Source organism: Lynx canadensis, chromosome D1 (genome assembly GCF_007474595.2).
Source record: "Lynx canadensis isolate LIC74 chromosome D1, mLynCan4.pri.v2, whole genome shotgun sequence".
In the NCBI taxonomy this organism is placed as follows: domain Eukaryota; kingdom Metazoa; phylum Chordata; class Mammalia; order Carnivora; family Felidae; genus Lynx; species Lynx canadensis.
Genome location: NC_044312.2, coordinates 101,163,219 through 101,183,390, shown reverse-complemented (window position 1 = coordinate 101,183,390; position 20,172 = coordinate 101,163,219). Strand labels below are relative to the sequence as shown.

At 36.1% G+C, this 20,172-nt stretch overlaps 2 protein-coding genes across 3 annotated transcripts; one reads left to right on the top strand and one right to left on the bottom strand.

Annotated features, from left to right (window-relative positions):
* Positions 1 to 13,164: 13,164 nt before the first annotated feature.
* Positions 13,165 to 14,103, top strand: LOC115526373 (olfactory receptor 4P4-like). Its single transcript, XM_030333783.1, has one exon. The coding sequence runs from the start codon at positions 13,165 to 13,167 to the stop codon at positions 14,101 to 14,103; it is 939 nt and encodes a 312-aa protein (XP_030189643.1).
* A 369-nt stretch (positions 14,104 to 14,472) lies between these two features.
* LOC115525861 (olfactory receptor 4P4-like) lies at positions 14,473 to 19,698 on the bottom strand. Of its 2 annotated transcripts, XM_030333270.1 has the most exons (2): positions 18,786 to 19,698; positions 14,473 to 14,504 (listed from the first exon to the last, which is right to left on the bottom strand). In XM_030333270.1, the coding sequence occupies exons 1-2, from the start codon at positions 19,696 to 19,698 to the stop codon at positions 14,473 to 14,475; spliced, it is 945 nt and encodes a 314-aa protein (XP_030189130.1). The 2 variants fall into 2 exon arrangements, with proteins under 2 accessions (XP_030189130.1, XP_030189131.1); XM_030333271.1 differs by lacking the exon at positions 14,473 to 14,504 and having other exon boundaries at positions 18,760 to 19,698.
* Positions 19,699 to 20,172: the final 474 nt, after the last annotated feature.

The window sequence follows — 20,172 nt, the reverse complement described above, 5'->3', positions numbered from 1 at the left end:
AATTAGAACAGAGGAGAAACTCTCAAGTTCTTTTAGAAACTCTTCTCACGTGAATGCTTGGTAGAATTTGTTTCGGGCTGATACAGGAGACATGCTAAATAAAGATGGGTTATTATTGCTGAGGCTTTCCTAAAATGGGAGAAGAACATAAAGAGGAGAATAGCCTATTGTTGTGACTCCATTTAAAATACCCAAAAAATGGAAGTGAAAATATCACATACTTAAAATTCTTGAAAATTACGCTAACATACGTTCTTAGTTGTTCTTTGTCTAATTCTTGACATTTCTACCAGAACTCCAGAGTAGGGCTTGAACAGGTATGCACGAGCCTACTTAGAGTAACAATAAAAATAAATGAAACAAACAAACAAAATCCTCTTTTGTCCTTTATTTTTCTTTCCCATGTCCCCAATTCTCATTTTTTTTTCTCATCTTGTACTCACTGTATATAATTTCCCTATGCTCAGGTTTATTTAGTTTCTCAAATCAGATTACCTCCTCTCTTCCTTCACTGAAACTGTCCTTTGCAGGACTGTCAATGGTTTTTACGTTGATGTATCTGGAATTTCACAGAGTTGATCTCTCTTTTTACCCTGAGACATTTTGACTTGGCCTTGGGGTCATCATAGTTCTGGTTGTCCATGCATGTAAAAACTATGTCTCAGTTTCTCTTCATTGAACTTGTTCTTCTCACTAAACTCTGTGTCAGACTGTCACAGGGCTCAGGCCTTAGAACTCTTTTGTTTTCTATTTTGGTCGTTTCACATAATCTAGTGGTTTTAAATAGTTTCAATACTTTCTTAAATTCCACACAGGAGTGAAATCACATGGTATTTCTCATTCTCTGACTGACTGACTTCACTTAACATTATACTCTCTAGCTCCATCCATGTCATTGCAAATGACAAGGTTTCATTCTTTTTTATAGTTCAGTAATACATATATATATATATATATGTATATGTGTATATGTACATATACACATATATATGTATATATATACATACATACATACCTCATCTTTATCCATTCATCAGTCTATGGGCTGGTCAACCTCTTTAAAATTTCCACACACATTCACATCTATACCCAGACTCTTTTTATCTCTCTTCATTGTTCTATTTAATCCTTACACTTATTCGTATTTAACCTATTACACATTAATACTAAATACTTATTAGCATTTAACCTATTACTTTATTTAGTGGCTGTCTCAATTAAATGCAAGCTCAATGAAGCCAGGGTATCTGTGTTTTTTGTTTTTGTTTGTTTGCTTATTTGTTTTGTTTTGTTTTGTTTTCACTTTGTTCCTAGAATAACGGCTAGTACATAACAAATAACCAACACATATTGTGGAATGAATAAACGCTAAATACATATACTGGGAAAAATCACTCTGACAGAGAATATAACCTAAAAGAAGGGAGCCTATTAATAGAACTATATATTTATCATGTAATACATTCTTTATATATATTAAGAAATTTTTCTGGGTTCCAAATCTTCTTCCAAAAAGTATTTGTCCTTCCTAAAACCAATTCCTTATTGAACTGATAATCTGAGAAAGCAAATGCCCTTTCAGGGTTCTTATTGTGTATACTATTTCAGATGTTTCCAGATGCCTACCTAGATTTTTCCTTTTTAAAAAAATTTCTATCAGAGCTCTGAGATTGTTCATGCTGGTGGTTCCCCAGTCTCTCTTCTAACTAGGTCAACCAGTGATGCAGCCGTCGTCCACGAAAACTAAATGGGAGCTTCCTGGGGAATTCTGGGAAAGTTTTACATCTTGACATTTTTGTTTTCTTTCCTTTCCCCTTCTTCCTTCCTGAAACATGAACATAAGCCTATAGTTAGAACAAGTGCCTGCTCTCTTACTTACTGTTCTACAGGCCAATGTACCCTGCTGGGGAAGTGAAAACATTACACTTAAAGAGGTGATAGTTTTGCCAATATCACAGTTTTAATGTATATACATTTAAGGGAATGTTAAGTGGGGGAAAACGACAAGGCTTTTAGAGGATTATAAGTATCTTCATTTCTAATGTTCAGATGTTATGTAACATAAAACACATTTTTTTGTCCCTAGATGCACAATGTATTTGTTCATAAGTAAATCTATACAATATATACTTTATTTGGTGGTTTTGCTATTTATACATGTTATGTTTTAACTATTGCTCACTTATGGTTTGTTTTGGGTGTTTTTAATATGTATATCATCATGCTAATTTCTAACAGAAATGCACTTCATAGTATATACTGTTACTGATATTAAAATACTTCACAGCATAATGTCACCTCCAAGCAAAAGCGAGTATTTAATTGTACAACCAAAAAAGCAAGCTGCATGTTATTGTTGGTTCCTGATAGGCTAGGCCTATTTAAAGAAAAAAAATTGGGGGTACCTGGGTGGCTCAGTCGGTTAAGCATCCAACTCTTGATTTCGGCTCAGGTAATGATCTCCCAATTTGTGGGATCGAGCCCCATGTCGGGCTCTGCACTGGCACCACAGAGCCTGCTGGGGATTCTCTCTCTCCCTCTGTCTCTGCCCCTTCCCTGCTCATGCGCCTTAAATAAATAAACAAGCAAAAAGAAAAGAGTTTTACACTTATGCATTTCCCCCATCGCCAAACACATCCCCCAGGTATGACATGAGGTTTTCAAACTGGATTTTAGCCAGTGTATTCATTTAGCCAAAAATAAATAAATTAATAAATTAATAAATTAATAAATAAATTAATTAATTAAAAACAAAAGAATTCCATTGTAACACATCTGAAAACTTCTTTGTTGTGACTTGACACCATGTTTTGTTTTTTTTTTTTACTTTTTTTTAAAACACAGCCTGGGATGGGATGGCCATGGCATCTTTTCAGACAATATCCTTTATCTGTTAGAAAGAATCCTTCAGAAATATTAGCTAAAACCTTTTGATTTTTAAGAACAATCTAGTAAATCCATGAAGTCTTTTAATAGCCTTGAATTGGCATTTCTATGAAGATGCTGAGTTATATGGATCATACGGATGGTTATGACATAAACTCCTTTCAAGGATGAACAGCAGAATGAAGCATTTTCTGGGTAGTTGAAAATTACACAAGTCAGTTCCCTTTTCATTTCATTCCTGTGTCACCTGGGTCTGTGAAGTCTATACAAAAATACTCTTCTTCAGATGCTACTGTGAGCTTTCCTGTCAGATGCTTAGAAAGTATAGCCAGTTAAAGGTTCATTTCAGGGGACACCTGGGTGGCTCAGTCAGTTGAGTGTCCAACTCTTGATTTAGGCTCAAGTCGTGATCCCAGAGTCATGAGATCAAGTCCTGCATCTGGCTCTGCACTGAGCATGGAGGCTGCTTGGGATTCTTTCTCTCTCCTTCTGCCCCTCTCCCCCACTCACACCTCTTCTCTAAAAACTAAATGTGTTTTTTTTTAAGTTCATTTTGAAATATATGGCCTCTGGGGGATGAGCCAAGAGCTATAAACTCAAAGAGAAGCAGTTTTTATACCTTCACATTTATGGGAAAGAAACTTCCAACCCTCAAGTTTCTAGGACAAAACCAAACAGACAAGGAGAGAACTGTTGCAAAGCCATTACAATTAAAAAGGTAAAAAAGAAAAATATGCAAATGCGCACACAGACAGAATAGCTGAGAAAAAATGTTCAATAGAATGTGAGGGCTGTGTGTATGTGTATATGTAATTACATATTAGCCCCTAAAATTCTCTTCTACAGTATCCATCGTGAATACGACTGAACAGTTGTCAAAAGTTAACACAGCTTGTCTTTGGTGCTAGTTTTTTTTTTTTTTTTTGATTTTTATTAAAAAAAATTTTTTTTAACGTTTATTTATTTTTGAGACAGAGAGAGACAGTGCCTGAGCAGGGGAGGGACAGAGAGAGAGGGAGACACAGAATCCGAAGCAGGCTCCAGGCTCCAAGCTGTCAGCACAGAGCCTGAAGCTGGGCTCGAACTCACAGACTGTGAGATCATAACCTGAGCCGAAGTCAGACGCTCAACCGACTGAGCCACCCAGGTGCCCCACTGGTGCTGTTTTGTTTTTTTTTTCCTCACAGAGTGGACTTATTTTGTTTTCATGTTTAGAAACGAAATATATTGATTCATGTGTAAATTGCACATTATTTGACATCCATATTATGAAAACCGCTATTCGACTCAGTGAGCCTTCCAGTTAGGGCCAGCTTCAAATCTATGGGATTTATGACAAATGTATTATACCTTGTTGAACTTAAACTTTTTTGTTAGCCTGTAAATAGAGATGGCATCTTCCAAAGCTATAGGGGGAGCAGCCGTTTTGCAACCAGAGGGACAAGTGCTTCACAAAAAACATGGTGGAGCAAGAATCTAGAAGGATTGTGGGTCCCAACTAGATCAGCAACTACATCGTTCAATCAACTACATCGTGGTTTTAAGTACGATCTTTGTGCGCATATGCTGTTTTTATTGACTTATTACTACATTAAAAAATACTTGCTTAAGTTCCTAACCTGTTTTCTATTAACAGTTGGGAATAGTTCCCAATTAACTGAGGGAAATTTCAACTAATAGAGATCTGGGTTTGGGGTTTTTTGTTTTTGGGTTTTGCCCCTGTTTGAGCACTTATCCTTCTTCAGAAACCTTAGGATTATGTTATCAAAACGAAAACAAAAATATCCTTGGATGTTAATGGAAAACGTAATTACATTTATATATTAATTCAGGAAATGGCTATTTTTATGATATCTCCTGATCTAAATCTTTGAGATCTGATTCTGTCAGTGTTTATTATATGGCTTTACTTAAGGTCATGTGATTTTATTCCTATTGATACAGAGTTTCTTAGTAAAATGTATTTGTAAATAACATTGTTTTCTCATTATTGTGAATAATTTTTCTATTTCTCTATTTTTATTCATAGATTAAATACAATCTATTTATTTTGTGTATACATATCTTAGATTTAGCTACCTTACCAATTTTCTTATTAATTCTAGATATTTTTACCATTTTTCCCATTTTCCATTTTATAGAAGTATAATCTACTCCATTTTATAGATGAATCAAGCTGTCTTGCAGAAGTTTAGCATCTATCTTACTAAATTAATAGCAAACAAATTATCTTTAATTCCCAGTTTGGGGCATGCTTCATGAAATCATTGCAGCCATTGGTTGCTTTAGAGAAAGTTATGGGTACCTGGGTGGCTTAGTTGGTTAAGCATCCGACTTCAGCTCAGGTCATGATCTTGCGGTTTGTGAGTTTCAGCCCTGCCTTAGGGTCTGTGCAAAGAGCTCAGAGCCTGGAGCCTACTTCAGATTCTGTGCCCCCCCCCCGCCCCTCCCCTGCTAGTACTCTGTTTCTCTCTCTCAACAAATAAAAAATAAAAAATAAATAAAGCTACGTATGAGATAAATTGTTTCTGGGCTGAAAGCCTAATATTGTAATTTTATAAAATGCCTTTTTTACGGGTGGAGCATATGGACATGTTTAAAATGTTCTCCAGGAAACTTTCAGCTTGAAAGGAAGAGACTACAGGCTAAATTGGCAAACAAGGCGTTTTAACAATGTAACACCTGGTAAACTTAGAGCGTTGAAATAAACTGGAAGAAACTGAGAATTTAATCCTATCATCAAGGAGTCTGGGGTGATACAAATGTAGGCTATGTTTACCAGCCTCTGCGTATTGTAGAGTTTTAAAATATTTTACTATGATGTCAAATCCATTTATTATTTTAAGCCTACAGTAAAGTCTCTCAGAACCAGTCGAACGTGTGATCCTTAAACCAGGCAGTCTGAGGGGCGTCTGGCTCTTGACTTTGGCTAAGGTCTTGATCTCCTGGCTTGTGGGGTCACACCCTGTATCAGGCTCCATGCTGGCAGCACAAAGCCTGCTTGGGATTCTCTCTGTGTGTCTCTCTGTCTCTCTCTGTCTCTCTCTGTCTCTCTCGCTCTCTTCCCATCCATTGCTCATGCTCTGTTTCTCTCTCAAAATAGATAAATAAATTTAAAAAAAAAAAAAAAGGAAAGAAAGAAAGAAAGAAACCAGGCAGTCTGAGTTTAGAGCCTCCCACCTTCTCCCAAACATACACCTGTTTCCTAAATAGTGTAGATTATAATTAATATTTCAAAAATAGAAATTGAGACATACTAATACAATTGTAACTCTTTCTTTTATTACTTTCAGAACACAAATAGATTAGAGGAATTTCCCACTGAACGTAACTTTCTTGAAATGAGGAAGAAAACATGAACATTAATATTTGGAGCATGCAGATGTCTTAAAATATTGTTAAAATGTAAAAAGCAATCTATAAAAATAGATGCATTCCTAAACATGTGCTGTTTAAAACAATTTCAATAATAATGACAATTTCTATTAAGCTTTCAAGCAGACGGTAAGGAGAAAGTAAATTTTTTGTTATTTTAATCGTGTCTTCGCAGTTTTAGAACAGATAGAAAGACAAGACTTTTTAGATGTAAAAAAGATGAGAAAATACAATTGTCTTGTAGAATTACTTCAATGCAAATTCAAGAGACAACCAAGTTGCAGTAGCCAAATAACATAGAAAAGTTAAAGATTTACTGTTTAATAAAGTTTCCATATGTTTGAAAAAAAAGACTAGCAGTTCCCTGTTCTTTGCTTTTGAATATGCTGTTTGTAATCATATATTTGTCTGGTTTATTATCTGCCTCTTCTTTTAGTCTCTAGCCTCCTTAAAGTCAGAGACTGTCTTGTCCACCAATATATGCATTCTTTATACTGAATTTTATCCAACTCACACTTTTTAGATGTAGGTGACAGTAAACATATGTTTTTTTTTTAATTTATTATGAATATAATTGATTGTCAAATTAGCTTAATTACATACAACACCCGGTGCTCATCCCAACAAGTGCCCTCCTCAATGCCCATCACCTATTTTCCTCTCTCCTCCACCCCCCTTCCCGCCATCGACCCTCAGTTTGTTGTCTGTATTTAAGAGTCTCTTATGGTTTGCCTCTCTCCCTCTCTGTTTGTAACTATTTTTTTTCTCCTTCTCTTCCCCCACAGTCCTCTCTTAAGTTTCTCAAGATCCACATGTGAGTGAAACCATATGATATCTGTCCTTCTCTGACTGACTTATTTTACTCAGCATAATACCTTCCAGTTCCATCCACGTTGTTGCAAAAGGCAGGATTTCATTCTTTCTCACTGCCAAGTAGTATTCCATTGTATGTATAAACCACATCTTCTTTATCCATTCATCATTTGATGGACATTTAGGCTCTTTCCATAATATTTTTGAGAGGGTGAAAGCAGGGAGGGACAGAGAGACAGGGACAGAGGATCCTAAGCAGGCTCTGTGCTGACAGTAGTAAACCCCATATGGGGCTTGAACTCATGAATCATGAGATCATGACCAGAGCCAAAGTTGAACACTCAACCAACCGAGTCGCCCAGGTACCCCAGTGACAGTAAATATTTTTTAAATGAAGAAATTGAGGAAACCATCTTATTTATTATAATATTCTTCTGTGTTTTCAAAAATACACATATGTGAAATTTTAATAATATAATCATATAACAATATAAAAGAATTTAATTTAATAAAGGAGGTTGTCATACAGAGATAAACTTCTAAGCTACATGCACACCAAGCAAGAGAACCCGTGGGAGCAGACAAGCTTCATGAAAGAATAGTGGCAAAGGAAAGGAGTCTTTTCCAAGCATCAGTTAGAAATCCCAACACCTTAATAGGCTTGTTTTTCTGGGGAAAAAAAAATAACTCTTTAACCTTGGTCTACAGTCTGTACTTTTCATCTGGGTCATAAGGCTCTCTGGTGCTTCTCATTTTAGCTCTCCTATTCCCTCAGTCACCCACTTCTGCCCTGTACTGACATACGAACATTGCATTCGACGTTTCCTTCTAGTCCCGGGTCCCACATCTAATCTCAGTGCTTTGGATACTATGCATTAGGGAAATATAATTATTAACTTTGTTACTAGAGAGAAATTTAAGCAATGGTTTATATTTGTGGCAAAGTATACTGATGGGAAACTTGTAAACCCTCAGAGATGTTGAGAGCTATTCTATATAACATGTTTTCTCAAAATTTGCTTTAAATACCAATTCGGTATCTATATCAAATATATATATATAATGTATATATACGTTATATATAATATATAAAAATACATTAATATATAAATATCAAAAAGTATATATATACTTAGTATATATGTAAGTTTTTAGAAGGTAAGATGAATGTCAGAGAGACACATTTCTTTTTCAGAAATGAAAAAATAATTTGCAAAGATCTCAAATCTGGCTCAGTTTACAATGGTATCTCTCTTGTTGATATATCACAAGAGTTCCTTCATAAGACTGTATGCCATAAGACTGTATGCAATTAAGATTTATTATTGCAAAGCAACGTTAATTTTTTTCTCTTCCAATTTTATCTTAGGCGTGAAGCCTCAGCTTACAAGAAATCTGTCTGTTGAGCGAAGCAGCTGGTAAGTTAAATCCAGCTCATAAAGAGGCCAGTCATTCTAATTCAAAAGAATACGCCAGTCATTCCAAATGCAATTTGTATCTGATGTTTTTAAGAAATCTTTGCATGGGAAAACTTCCATAACCATTGAAAATACAACCTCTACGATCTGGGGAAAGTTCCGCCTTGTTTTCCATCTATAACACACGGTAGCTATGTGGGCTGAAGATATGCGTGTCGGATGCTCTAGTCATTAGTGCCGCATCCTCAACAGCTATCAAAGTATTTGTGGGTTTATCTGTTTGGCCTCATTTAGAATATCATGAATGTAGTTATTCATTATCCCTTGATATTCCATAGTCGAGGATAATTGAATATGGAGAGGGGTTTACTGGCTTAGGAGGTCCCTGGACAGAAGTTCAGTAAAGGAGCTGAATATAAAATGATTAAACACTAAAATACCCATATGATTCTAAGACTGAAGAAGCAAAAGTGTATGGCAAAATTTTCAATCAACCTGCTCCATTGTATAATATCTAAGGGGTACATTTCTTTTTGTCCAGGTTTAATATAGACATTTTTTTTGAGGTGAAAGGGGAATTGAACATCCATGTAATTTAGAGAAGGTTGATGAATCCAAAGGAAAGAAAATAGAAGCATTAAATGACTGTAGTGAGCGAGAAGTTGACCTTCAGGTTTCTGGGTTGAAGGTCAGCTGACAAGGTGGGAAGGATTTTGTATTTAATGTTATGGGAATGTTAATCCTGATGTGAGAAACCCCAGCCCTCAGGTAAGAAAAAAAACAGATTGTTTATGGCGGGGAAACTATGCTATGTCTAATCTACTTAACCTTCATTTACCCGTGTTGAAATATGTGCTTTTAATAAGCTATTCACAATTTGTAATAAGAATCATAATCTGACTTATTATTCTTAATTTATATTTATGTCCACTAAAATGGCAAAAATGAAAATATTAATGCTAACAATATTCATCAAATATCTAATTTTTACATGCCAGGTTCTGTACTAAGCTTTTACATAAATAAACTCATCAAATCTTTACAATAGACCTCAGAGTTACAGTATTACTCATTTTGTGAATGAAGGAAATGAGGTTACATATTTTTCCCAAGATTTTTCCATGAATTTTGGAGCCAAGTCCTATATCTTATTTTATATAGCTCTAGAACTTAACTTCTTAATTAGTGGGATCTCCTACCGCTTGAATATCCTGAGTATCTCCTACGTTTATAACACTACAGGAAGTTGCAAGGAGGAAACGGGAGCAACTAGTATGTTTTTTAACATTGAGCTTCATATGCATTATTTTACTTGACTTTCTCAGTAATTCTGTAAGTTAGGCACTGCAATGTTCATTTTATGGAAGAAGGAAGAAAATGTTCAAGGAAGTGAAGAATCTTGGATTTAAGTATCAGGGCTATGTTAAGAACTAGGGTCCATCTCCAAAGTTTGTTATTCCTAATATTGTGAAGGCAGGGATAGTATCAGATAACAGTTTCTGATCTGGTCTACTCACATTTTTCTCTAGGGCTTTGATCTTACGTTCAGTCATTGTGGAAGGTGGCTAACAGTTATTAAACGTCTAATACTTTCCAGACACTGCTCTAAGAAATTTCCCACTTATTAACTTTATTATTTCAAAATGTCACCCTATAAGGAGGTATTATTGTTACTTCAATTTTACAGAGAAGGAAACTGAGGCACAGAAATGGCAGTGAACTTGCTAATACTATATTTTCTGCAGTTTCAATTTATCCAATGGAGCAGGGAAGGCATGAGGGAGGCAGACAGATGTCTTCCCCAAACTACTGATGAATCGGGAGTCATACAGTCAAAGTCAGGGGAGCAAGATCTTCAAAGATTATCTAATCCAACTTGTTTATCGTATGGATGGGAGTCTGATTTGTAGGGAATAAGCAATTAACAGGATGGGGAAAGATCTATTGGTACAGTGCACTTACCAGATAATTACCTGGAATGTCGTATAACTGCTTCTATTTGACAGAATATGAAGAAATCATTTTCTAGAATCATGCCACTTGTGTGGGCAGATTCTCTAAGAAGGTAAGGAAGAAAATGATGGAGGAAAGCAACTCCATTATTTTAAAGTATTGTGTTTGAGGACATATTTTGAAATTAAAGGAGCCCACTTTTTTGTATATTTCCAACTTAGGCAACCGTAATTGATCACCTGAAAAAAGGCAATTCAAATAACTTTTCTGAAACACTGCTTATTTTGAAGGGGTTGATAAGTAGAAAAAAATATGGAGTGGGTCAAAAGAAATTTACATTGATCTTCCTATCATTTCTTTTTTTTAATTTTTTTAAATGTTTATTCATTATTGAGAGATAGAGAGAAACTGAGCGTGAGCTTGGGAGGGGCAGAGAGAGAGAGGGAGACACAGAATCCAAAGCAGGCTCCAGGCTCCAAGCCGTCGGCACAGAGCCCGACGCGGGGCTTGAACTCACAAACCGTGAGATCATGACCTGAGCCGAAGTCGGTCATTTAACCGACTGAGCCACCCAGGCGCCCCTCATATCATTTCTTCATCCCATGCTGAGTCACAGTCTTGTGACAACAGTATTTAAAATTGTGTAATGCTTTGGCATTTTCTGAATCCTTATTTCTTTGTCTGACATTGCAAGATCTTTGGTATTATTGACACAGAATTGAAACATTCCTTTTATTTAGCAAATTTGTGGGTGTTATCGTTCAACTAAAAAAAAAACCTGACAAAAATCAAAACATTTTTGTTTCTCAATAAATTCTCACTTAAGGATAAATAATTTTCAGTGTGACCCCTGGCCTCAGTTTCCTATAAAAATCTAAGTGGGCTTCCAGAATCTAGTGGGCATAATCCTTCAATATTTTAAACTACATTTAAAGGATAAATGGACAGGATAAAAAGATAAATTTACAAAGACACTTTCAAATTCACTTACATCATAAACATTAGATGTATAAAATACACATATTTATAAAATATATCTTTTTCTAAAAATGAATAGAGGTTCATGGTAAAAGTTTTGGGCAATAAAAAAAGTATAAATTGGGAAACTAAAATCTGTGTAGTGTAATTATCATGAAATAGCCATTGTTAATAATTTACTTAAATATTTAAATTAATTTATCTTGGATATAACATAACTTGATATAAACTAAAGAATGTTTGCACTTTGGATATATATTTCTTATAAAGAAGCACCAATGACTCCTAAGTATTAATTCTAAAGTTAATATTTTTCAACTACATGGCTCTTAATTATTGTTAAGTTTAATTTCTCTTGTAGTAGAATACATCCAATTTAACAGAAAAGCAGAAGATATCAGTGATGTATAAACATGTTTTAATTCATTTAAAAATTACTGACCCAGAGACGTCTGGGTGGCTCAGTTGGGTAAGCATCCAACCCGATTTTGGCTCATGTCCTGATCTCATGGTTCATGAGATTGAGCCCCACATCAGGCTCTGCATTGACAGCATGGAGCTTGCTTGGGATTCTCTCTCTCCCTCTCTCTCTGCCCCTCCCCTGCTCAGGTGCTCCCTCTCTCTCTCTCTCTCTTTCAAAATAAATAAATAAACAGTTAAAAGAATAAAATAAAAATTACTGAACCAACAAGAAAAATTTAAAAGTAAGGTTGGTTTTCTTATAATCCTGCAAGAGAAAGAAATAGGAAAAACAGAACAGTAGCTACATTATGCTACAAAGAACTCTTAAGTAATATAAACATTTCATGGAGTAATTTCTATACTTATTTTCTCTTATAAACCCCTCAAAACTACAGGGCAAATTAGAAAAATAACTTCCTCTTTAGTTCTATCATGAATTACTTGATTAGTGGATTAATGGTCATTTCTAGTCCTGTATTGTTATTCCTTTAAGCCTCTAGCAAACTGTGTACTTGCCAGTTGTTTCTTTTTTTTTTAAATTTTTTAAAATGTTTATTCATATTTGAGAGACAGAGCACAAGGGGAGGGGCAGAGAAAGAGGGAGACCCAGAATCCGAAGCAGACTCCAAGCTCTCAGCTGTCAGCACAGAGCCAGAGGCGGGGCTCAAACTCACAAGCCGTGAGATGATGACCTAACCTAAGCTGAAGTAGAACACTTGACCGACTGAGCCACCCAAGCGACCCCAGTTTTTTTTAGTTAGTATCTATTTAACATTGATTATATGCCCAGCATTGTATAAATCACTCACATGCCCTCCACTGTTTTTGTGACCTCATTAGAAACCATCTGTTCAAGTAAATTCTCCAGTTTACATCCTAAAATTGTTCACTTAACATTGATGGAATTAACACTTAACACTATTTACATTAATACGTATACTTTGACTTAGTACTTGAATAAATACTTAACACTATTAGATATCCCTCTTTTATTCTTAGGGAGCATAATTTCCTGTCTTCTCACAAAAGGATGTAAACTACACAAAAACTCGGACTTTGTTTAATTCACCATGCTATCCAAAGTTCTTGGACGAGTATTGGCACTAGATATTTAAAAGGATTTTGTTAAATGAATGAGTGATTTCAGTGGATCTCCAAATGGCTAAGGTCTTAAAATATGCATCAGGCCATTTTAATTGAATATTAGATTTCCATTGTCTCATCAATTATTTGCTTCATTACTTTTGTCCTCTCAGATACCTTTCTGGAGCATCGGATCATGGAAAATAGGAATAATGTTACTGAATTTATTCTCCTGGGACTTTCTAAGAGTAAGAGAGTCCAGATCCTCTGCTTTTTATTTTTCTTACTCTGTTACCTCGCTATCTGGTTGGGGAATCTGATTATTATGGCTTCTATCACCTACAGTCCGCTAATTAACCAGCCCATGTACTTCTTCCTTAATTACCTTGCCCTCTCAGACCTCCTCTACACCTCCACTGTGACACCCAAACTAATGACTGACTTACTGACAGGGAAGAAGGTCATTTCCTATCATAACTGCATGACACAGCTGTTTACCACACACTTCTTTGGGGGGATCGAGGTCTGCATCATCACAGGAATGGCCTACGACCGCTATGTGGCCATCTGCAAACCACTCCATTACGCCATCCTCATGAGTAGACAACGATGTAACTCAATTCTCGGAGCATCATGTGCAGGTGGGTTTCTGCATTCCATTGGCCTGTTTCTTCTTGCAATTTTTCTGCCATTCTGTGGCCCCAATGAAATAGATCACTATTTCTGTGATGTATATCCTTTGTTGAAACTGGCCTGCACTGATACACACAAAATTGGTTTCTTAGTCATTGCCAATTCTGGCCTGATGGGACTGGGGATCTTCGTGGTTTTGATGGCCTCCTACTTCATGATATTATGCAATGTGAGAGCATATTCTGCAGAGAACCGCCACAAGGCCCTTTCCACCTGCAGCTCCCACATCACGGTTGTGATCCTGTTTTTTGCACCCGTCATCTTTGTTTACATTCGACCTGCCACAACTTTACCGGAAGATAAAGTGTTCACACTCTTCTACACAATTATTGTCCCCATGCTCAATCCTCTTATCTACACACTTAGAAACACAGAGATGAAAAATGCCATAAGGAAAGTTTGGTGCGGTGCAAGGTTTTGGAAAGGGAAGTCAATGATTTGAAGGCTTGTCATCTTTAAATGTAAATGGGTATCTTCTCATCACACACCCCCTTTCTCTGATTCTTTGCCAATGGAAAAATCAGTCACAACATGCAAAAGGCAAGACTTAAACAGCAAAATGCCATCAGTGGATTACTCTTTCATATTCCTTTTCCGGGTGTGCTTCCCTTGTTTTCTTGCTTCGCTAAATTTTAAGTTCCATGAAAGTAAGGGCATATCGTATTTATTTTACTGCTAATTTCCTAGTAGCCAGCAAAGTCTATATCACATATAGAAGCTCAATAAATATTTATTGAATGAATCTATAAATATCTTGTCACATAGCTCTGCTTCTCATCCCTTATAGGAACCACCTTCATGGCTTAATGACCTACTTAGGCATTAGATACTTCTGATATGTACCTTCTCTGCTTATTTTTCTACTTCTAAATATTCTGGCTTCATCCAGACCAGACAGGATTCTACCCTGGATCCAATCATCCAGACAAGATCCTCCAAAATGTGTATGGGTAGCAAAGATTAGTATGGCTGAATTCATGCTATTTTAACTGGTTTGACATAAAATATATATAATCAAGGAGTAACCACAACTACTTGTACTGCAGGAAGGAAGAAAATATAAATCTCTCCAAACGAAGGACCTTTTCAAAGTAAAAGATTTTCACTTACTATCTAAATTCAAGTTTAAAATAATCTTAAAATAGTATTTCATATAAAATATAGAGCAGGTTTACTGATGGGATAGATAGGGGATGCTGATAGGAAAAAGAGAGAGAAAAATGATGGATAAATGATAAATAGATGATAGAGTGAGTCAGCAAGTACAAGGGAATGGAATATTTAAGCAGTTCTCTGATGAAAGTTAATGGAAAGAAGTGCATCTTTGGAGAAGGTGGATTCACTCACCCAACTATGTGGTTTTTTGTTTTGCTTTGTTTTGTTTTGTTTTTTTTAAACAAGGCATTCCTCAGTTGTATCTAGTCTGAAAATCTTATCTGACTCCGTCTTCTACTTTTTCTCTTTTCTTTTCTTTTCTTTTCTCTTCTTTTCCTTGTCCTTTCCTTTCCTTTCCTTTTCTTTTTTTTTCTTTTTAAGTAGGCTTCAAACCCAGTGTGGAACCCAACACAGGGTTAAACTCACGACCCTGAGATCAAGACCCGAGCTGAGGCCAAGAGTCCCATGCTTAACTGAGCCACCCAGGCACCCCTTCTACCTTTTCTTTTATACATGACACCATCAAGAGTGAACTCTTGGGCACCTGGGTGGTTGCATCGGTTAAGCATCTGACTTTGGTGCAGGTCACGATGTCAGCTCAGATTACCATCTCATGGTCATGAGTTCCAGCCCTGCATGAGGCTTGCTGCTGTCAACGCAGAAACTGCTACGGATCCTGGATCCTCTGTCCCCCTCTCTGACCCTCCCCCCACTCACACTCTCTCCAAAAATAAATAAACATCAAAAAAAAAAAGGCAAAAAAGAGTGAAATCTTGATCTGGCTAGTGTGAAAATTTCCCTCTTGCTGGCAAGCCTGATAAACTTTGACTGTTGACATCAATTTATACGAGAATTTATTTTTATTTTTCTTTTTTTAAAAATTTTATAATATGTATTTCTTTTTGAGACAGAGAGAGAGAGAGAGAGAGAGGAGACACAGAATCTGAAATAGGCTCAGAGAGAGAGAAAGAGAGAGAGGGAGACACAGAATCTGAAACAGGTTCCAGGCTCTGAGCTGTCGGTATAGAGCTTGACACAGGGCTCGAGCTCATGAACCGTGAGATCATGACCAGAGCCAAAGTCGGACTCTTAACTGACTGAGCCACCCAGGCACCCCAAAAGTCTTTTCTTTACCAAACTATGTAATTGCCTCTTTAGGTTCCAGTTTGATGCTTAGAAAACTTTTAACCTCTAAATTTCAGTTTACTCATCTGTAAAATAAAGCCAATAATTGGATAATTCAAAATTAAAGTTTTAGAGCTTTTTTTTTTTTAAAAAAAAGTCTATTTATTTACTGAGAGAGAGAGACAGACAGAGAGAACTGAGGAGGGCAGAGAGAGAGAGAGAGAATCCCCATCAGGTTCCACACTGCCAGCGTGGAGCCCGATGTGGGGCTCGAACTCATGAACTGTGAGTTACAGACCTGAGCCAAAATCTAGTCTGACGCTTCACTGACCGAGCCACCAAGGAGCCTCAGTTTTAGAGCTTTTTAAGAAAAAGATCCTCAAAAATAACTTGTGTTGACTGAAATCATGCTTTATTATAATGTTACTTATACATGTATGGACATAAGTCACAAAAATCATTATGCTTATAATTCTAAAATAAAAATTTCAAAGTATAAAATCAAATATTTATGTTAAAATGTTTTAATTTGAATGTTCCACAGAAATTAATTTACAGATGCTAGGGGATAATAACAACAATAAAAATTATTTTGAGCAGTTTCTTTTCTAAGAACAATACTCATATCCTTCCATTTTTATAATTACCTTATGAGGCAGTTACTATTATCTCCATTTTACAGAAGAAGAAAAAGAGGACGAAAGACTAGTTGTCTTTCCAGGGTCTCTCATGTAGGAAGATATTATTCATTCACATGCTTAATTATGTTGCTAACGTCATATTTTCTTTTTTATTTTGAGTGTTGTAAGACACCACTTGAATCATAATTGTCATCTCTGTTATTATTTTACTTTGTAATACTAGTTACATATAATCACAAGTAATTTTCATTAGACAATAAATTTAAGAGTGTAAACCAAAATCAAGTGTTAAAAATAAAGCATTCGTTAATAGTCGTCTTACTACTCCAAGAGTTACCTTTAATGAACTCGTATAAACTGACATGTGTCATGACCTAGGCTGCATAAGAATTTCACTAAAGACCTAGTTAGTTTATCAATTGCTCTAGTAACAATTCTCTTAATTTTTTTTTTAATTTTTATTTTTTTATTTTTTAAGTTTATTTATTTTTGGGACAGAGAGAGACAGAGCATGAATGGGGGAGGGTCAGAGAGAGAAGGAGACACAGAATCTGAAACAGGCTCCAGGCTCCAGGCTCCGAGCTGTCAGCACAGAGCCCGACGCGGGGCTGGAACTCACGGACCGCGAGATCATGACCTGAGCCGAAGTCGGCTGCTCAACCGACTGAGCCACCCAGGTGCCCCAAAATTTTAATACCTTTACAAACATGCCCTTTCTGAAGACAGCTCTCCAGTCATTTTTTTTCAGAGAATTAGAGTTTAGTTTTTATTTTAAATTTACTTATTTAAATTCAAGTGGGTCAACAACCAATCATATCTTTCCATTTGAACTCCCTAAAATTTTTCATTGTACACTTTGCTATGACTTTTTTTTTTTTGCTGCTCTATTTATGTATTTGTTTATATATTCAGTCTCTGTTCATTTCCCCCCTAAGCTGTGCAATATAATGTTTGTTCCACTTTCATGATGTCCAATGTGTCTGACTTCATTAAATAATTAAGATAAAAACAGTTATTTACTTCAATTATTTGAAGAACTTTTCAATTCTACAGACATCAATGGATATCCAGAGCTATAGATGCTCTATAGAAATTGGAAATTTATAGTTTTCGTTCTGATGGCAATGGAAAAAATAAATTTAAGCATATTCTTAAATTAAATAAATTAAGCATGTTGAAACAAGTAGCTTCAATGCCAGAATTTATATCGGTTTTTACAGTCACATTGGCCCCAAGTAATATTAAGTGGAGATTCTACAATGTAACTGCCACTAGCTTTTCTGTCTAAGGCATCCATACTTCTCATACATTTAAAAGTAGCCAAACATCCTACTCTCCTGGTGCAATCTCATTTTATGTCGGCTGTGTCAGCACAAGTATCAGTAGATCCCCATTTTACACTCAAATGAGGCTCAGTTTGGAGAATGTGTTATATAGCTACCTTATTTATTACCAATGCCACTTTTTTATCACAATACAAAGAGGATTTTTATAGCAAATATTTCTGTAATTATTAAAATGCTGTGCTTTTTAAATGATCTAATTAAGTCATTTTAGAAAAACTCTTCGGGTTTTTATACAACCATTATTCCTTACATAAATAATGCTTTTATTCCTCAGACCTTATTTAAATAGTATTTGCTTTTAAATTGTTGCAATGAATATGGAAACTAAAGAGCTAAGTGGAAAACATGATTCTAAGTTTCTGATGCTCCTTTTTGATGAGAACACAGGGAGGACCGTTTATGTCTGGGATGATTAATAGGATTGCAGTTTATGTACATCTGAAGATTTCATTCATGAATCTAAAGTATAGGGAGATTAGAAAAGGGGACTTTCAGTTAGCAACTTATGGACAGAATCCAAAGGAAAAATATATCAAAGAAAAGTGTAACAGAACTTCAGCAAGGAAATGAGGACTCAGATTACAAGGGAAAAATAAAAATAAGAAACAATAAAGAAAAAAGAAAGTATTTCAAGGTAAATTATTATATTAATGCAGTCACCCCAATGTCTATGCTTATATTTCCTAGAGAAAAATTCATGGTTTAATGAACTTAAGTAGAGAGAATATCACTGACACTGATGTCTATTCTTATTTTTCTTAGAGCGGAGTTCATGGTTTTTCAAGACAATGAATGTCGCATAAGATATGTAATGAGGAGGGAAAATGCCTTTCAGATGATTTGCCTTCCAATAAAACATAGTTTCTGGCACCACACTTTTCTCAAGGCACTCTTCATCTCCACGTTTCTGAATGTGTAAATGAGAGGGTTAAACATGGGGGCAATGATGGTGTAGAAGAGAGCAAACACTTTGTCTTCCGGGAAAGTTGTGGTTGGTCTAATGTAAATGAAGAGAACAGGCACAAAGAACAGAACAACAACTGTGATGTGGGAACTACAGGTGGAAAGTGCTTTGGTGCGGCTCTCTGCAGGGTAAGCCCTGATGGTGTATAATATCAACAAGTAAGACAGCACCAAGACCACAAAGGTCACCAAGCCCATCATGCCTGAGTTGGCAACCACTAGGATCCCAACTTGGTAGGTGTCTGTGCAGGCCAATTTCAGCAAAGGATACACATCACAGAAATAGTGATCTATTTCATTGGGGCCACAGAAAGGTAAATTGATGGTAAGGAGACACTGGAAAAAAGAATGCAGAAATGCCCCGGTACAGCTAGCAGTGACTATGGTATAACACCTCTGCCTGTTCATGATGATGGTATAGTGCAGGGGCTTGCAGATGGCCACGTAGCGGTCATAGGCCATCGCTGTGAGGATAAAGATTTCAATCCCCCCAAAGAAATGCATGGCAAAAAGCTGTGCCATACAGCTAGTATAAGAAATCATGTTACTTTCTGCCAGCAAGTCGGTGACTAGCTTGGGTGTCACTGTTGAGGTATAACACAGATCTGAGAGCGCAAGGTTATTAAGGAAGAAATACATGGGTTGGTCAATTAGCGGGCTGCATGTGATAGAAATCATTACGAGCAAGTTTCCCATCCAAATAGCTATGTAACAAAATAAGAATAGTAGAAAGCACAAGTTTTTAATTTTCTTGTTCTGGGAAAGTCCCAACAGAACAAATTCAGTGACGTTGTTCATATTTTCCATGGTCTAATGCAGCTAAGTCTCAACAGGTTTTCCTGAAAAAAAGAAAAATGAGAAGTCCTCATGGGAAATATTGACTGAGCATGGTGTGGATTCGAATGAGTGTTGTAAAAATAAATTCATTTATCTCATCAGCTTCCTATAGTACATTTTAAAGTACTTCTAAGCTTTTATGAATAGGCTTAACATATAATTTAACAGATCAGGTTACTTTGTAGAGTGAAAAGGAATAATATTAATGGTCATACTCGCTCATGTCATAAACAAAGATGCACAGACATCTTATGTAGAAGATGGAAAAGGTGAGCTTAGAGGGGATGGATTTTTTTTCCTGGAGTAATTCATCTGCTTGATGGTTTGAAATATCCAGGCTGGAATCCAAGCAAGTGAGGTGAATTACACAACTGTAAGATAGAATCCTGTCTTTATTTAAAATTCCGGGGTTTTTTTCTTTTGGAAGGGGGTGGGGGGTTGAAT

Excerpts from the sequence above, each read along its gene's own strand:
- LOC115526373 (XM_030333783.1), top strand. The coding sequence starts at position 13,165 with ATGGAAAATAGGAATAATGTTACTGAATTTATTCTCCTGGGACTTTCT.
- LOC115525861 (XM_030333270.1), bottom strand. The coding sequence starts at position 19,698 with ATGGAAAATATGAACAACGTCACTGAATTTGTTCTGTTGGGACTTTCC. Across the intron at positions 14,505-18,785 it reads AGTGTGGTGCCAGAAACTAT|GTACATATCAGAAGTATCTA; the intron begins GTTTTATTGGAA and ends TAAGCAGAGAAG.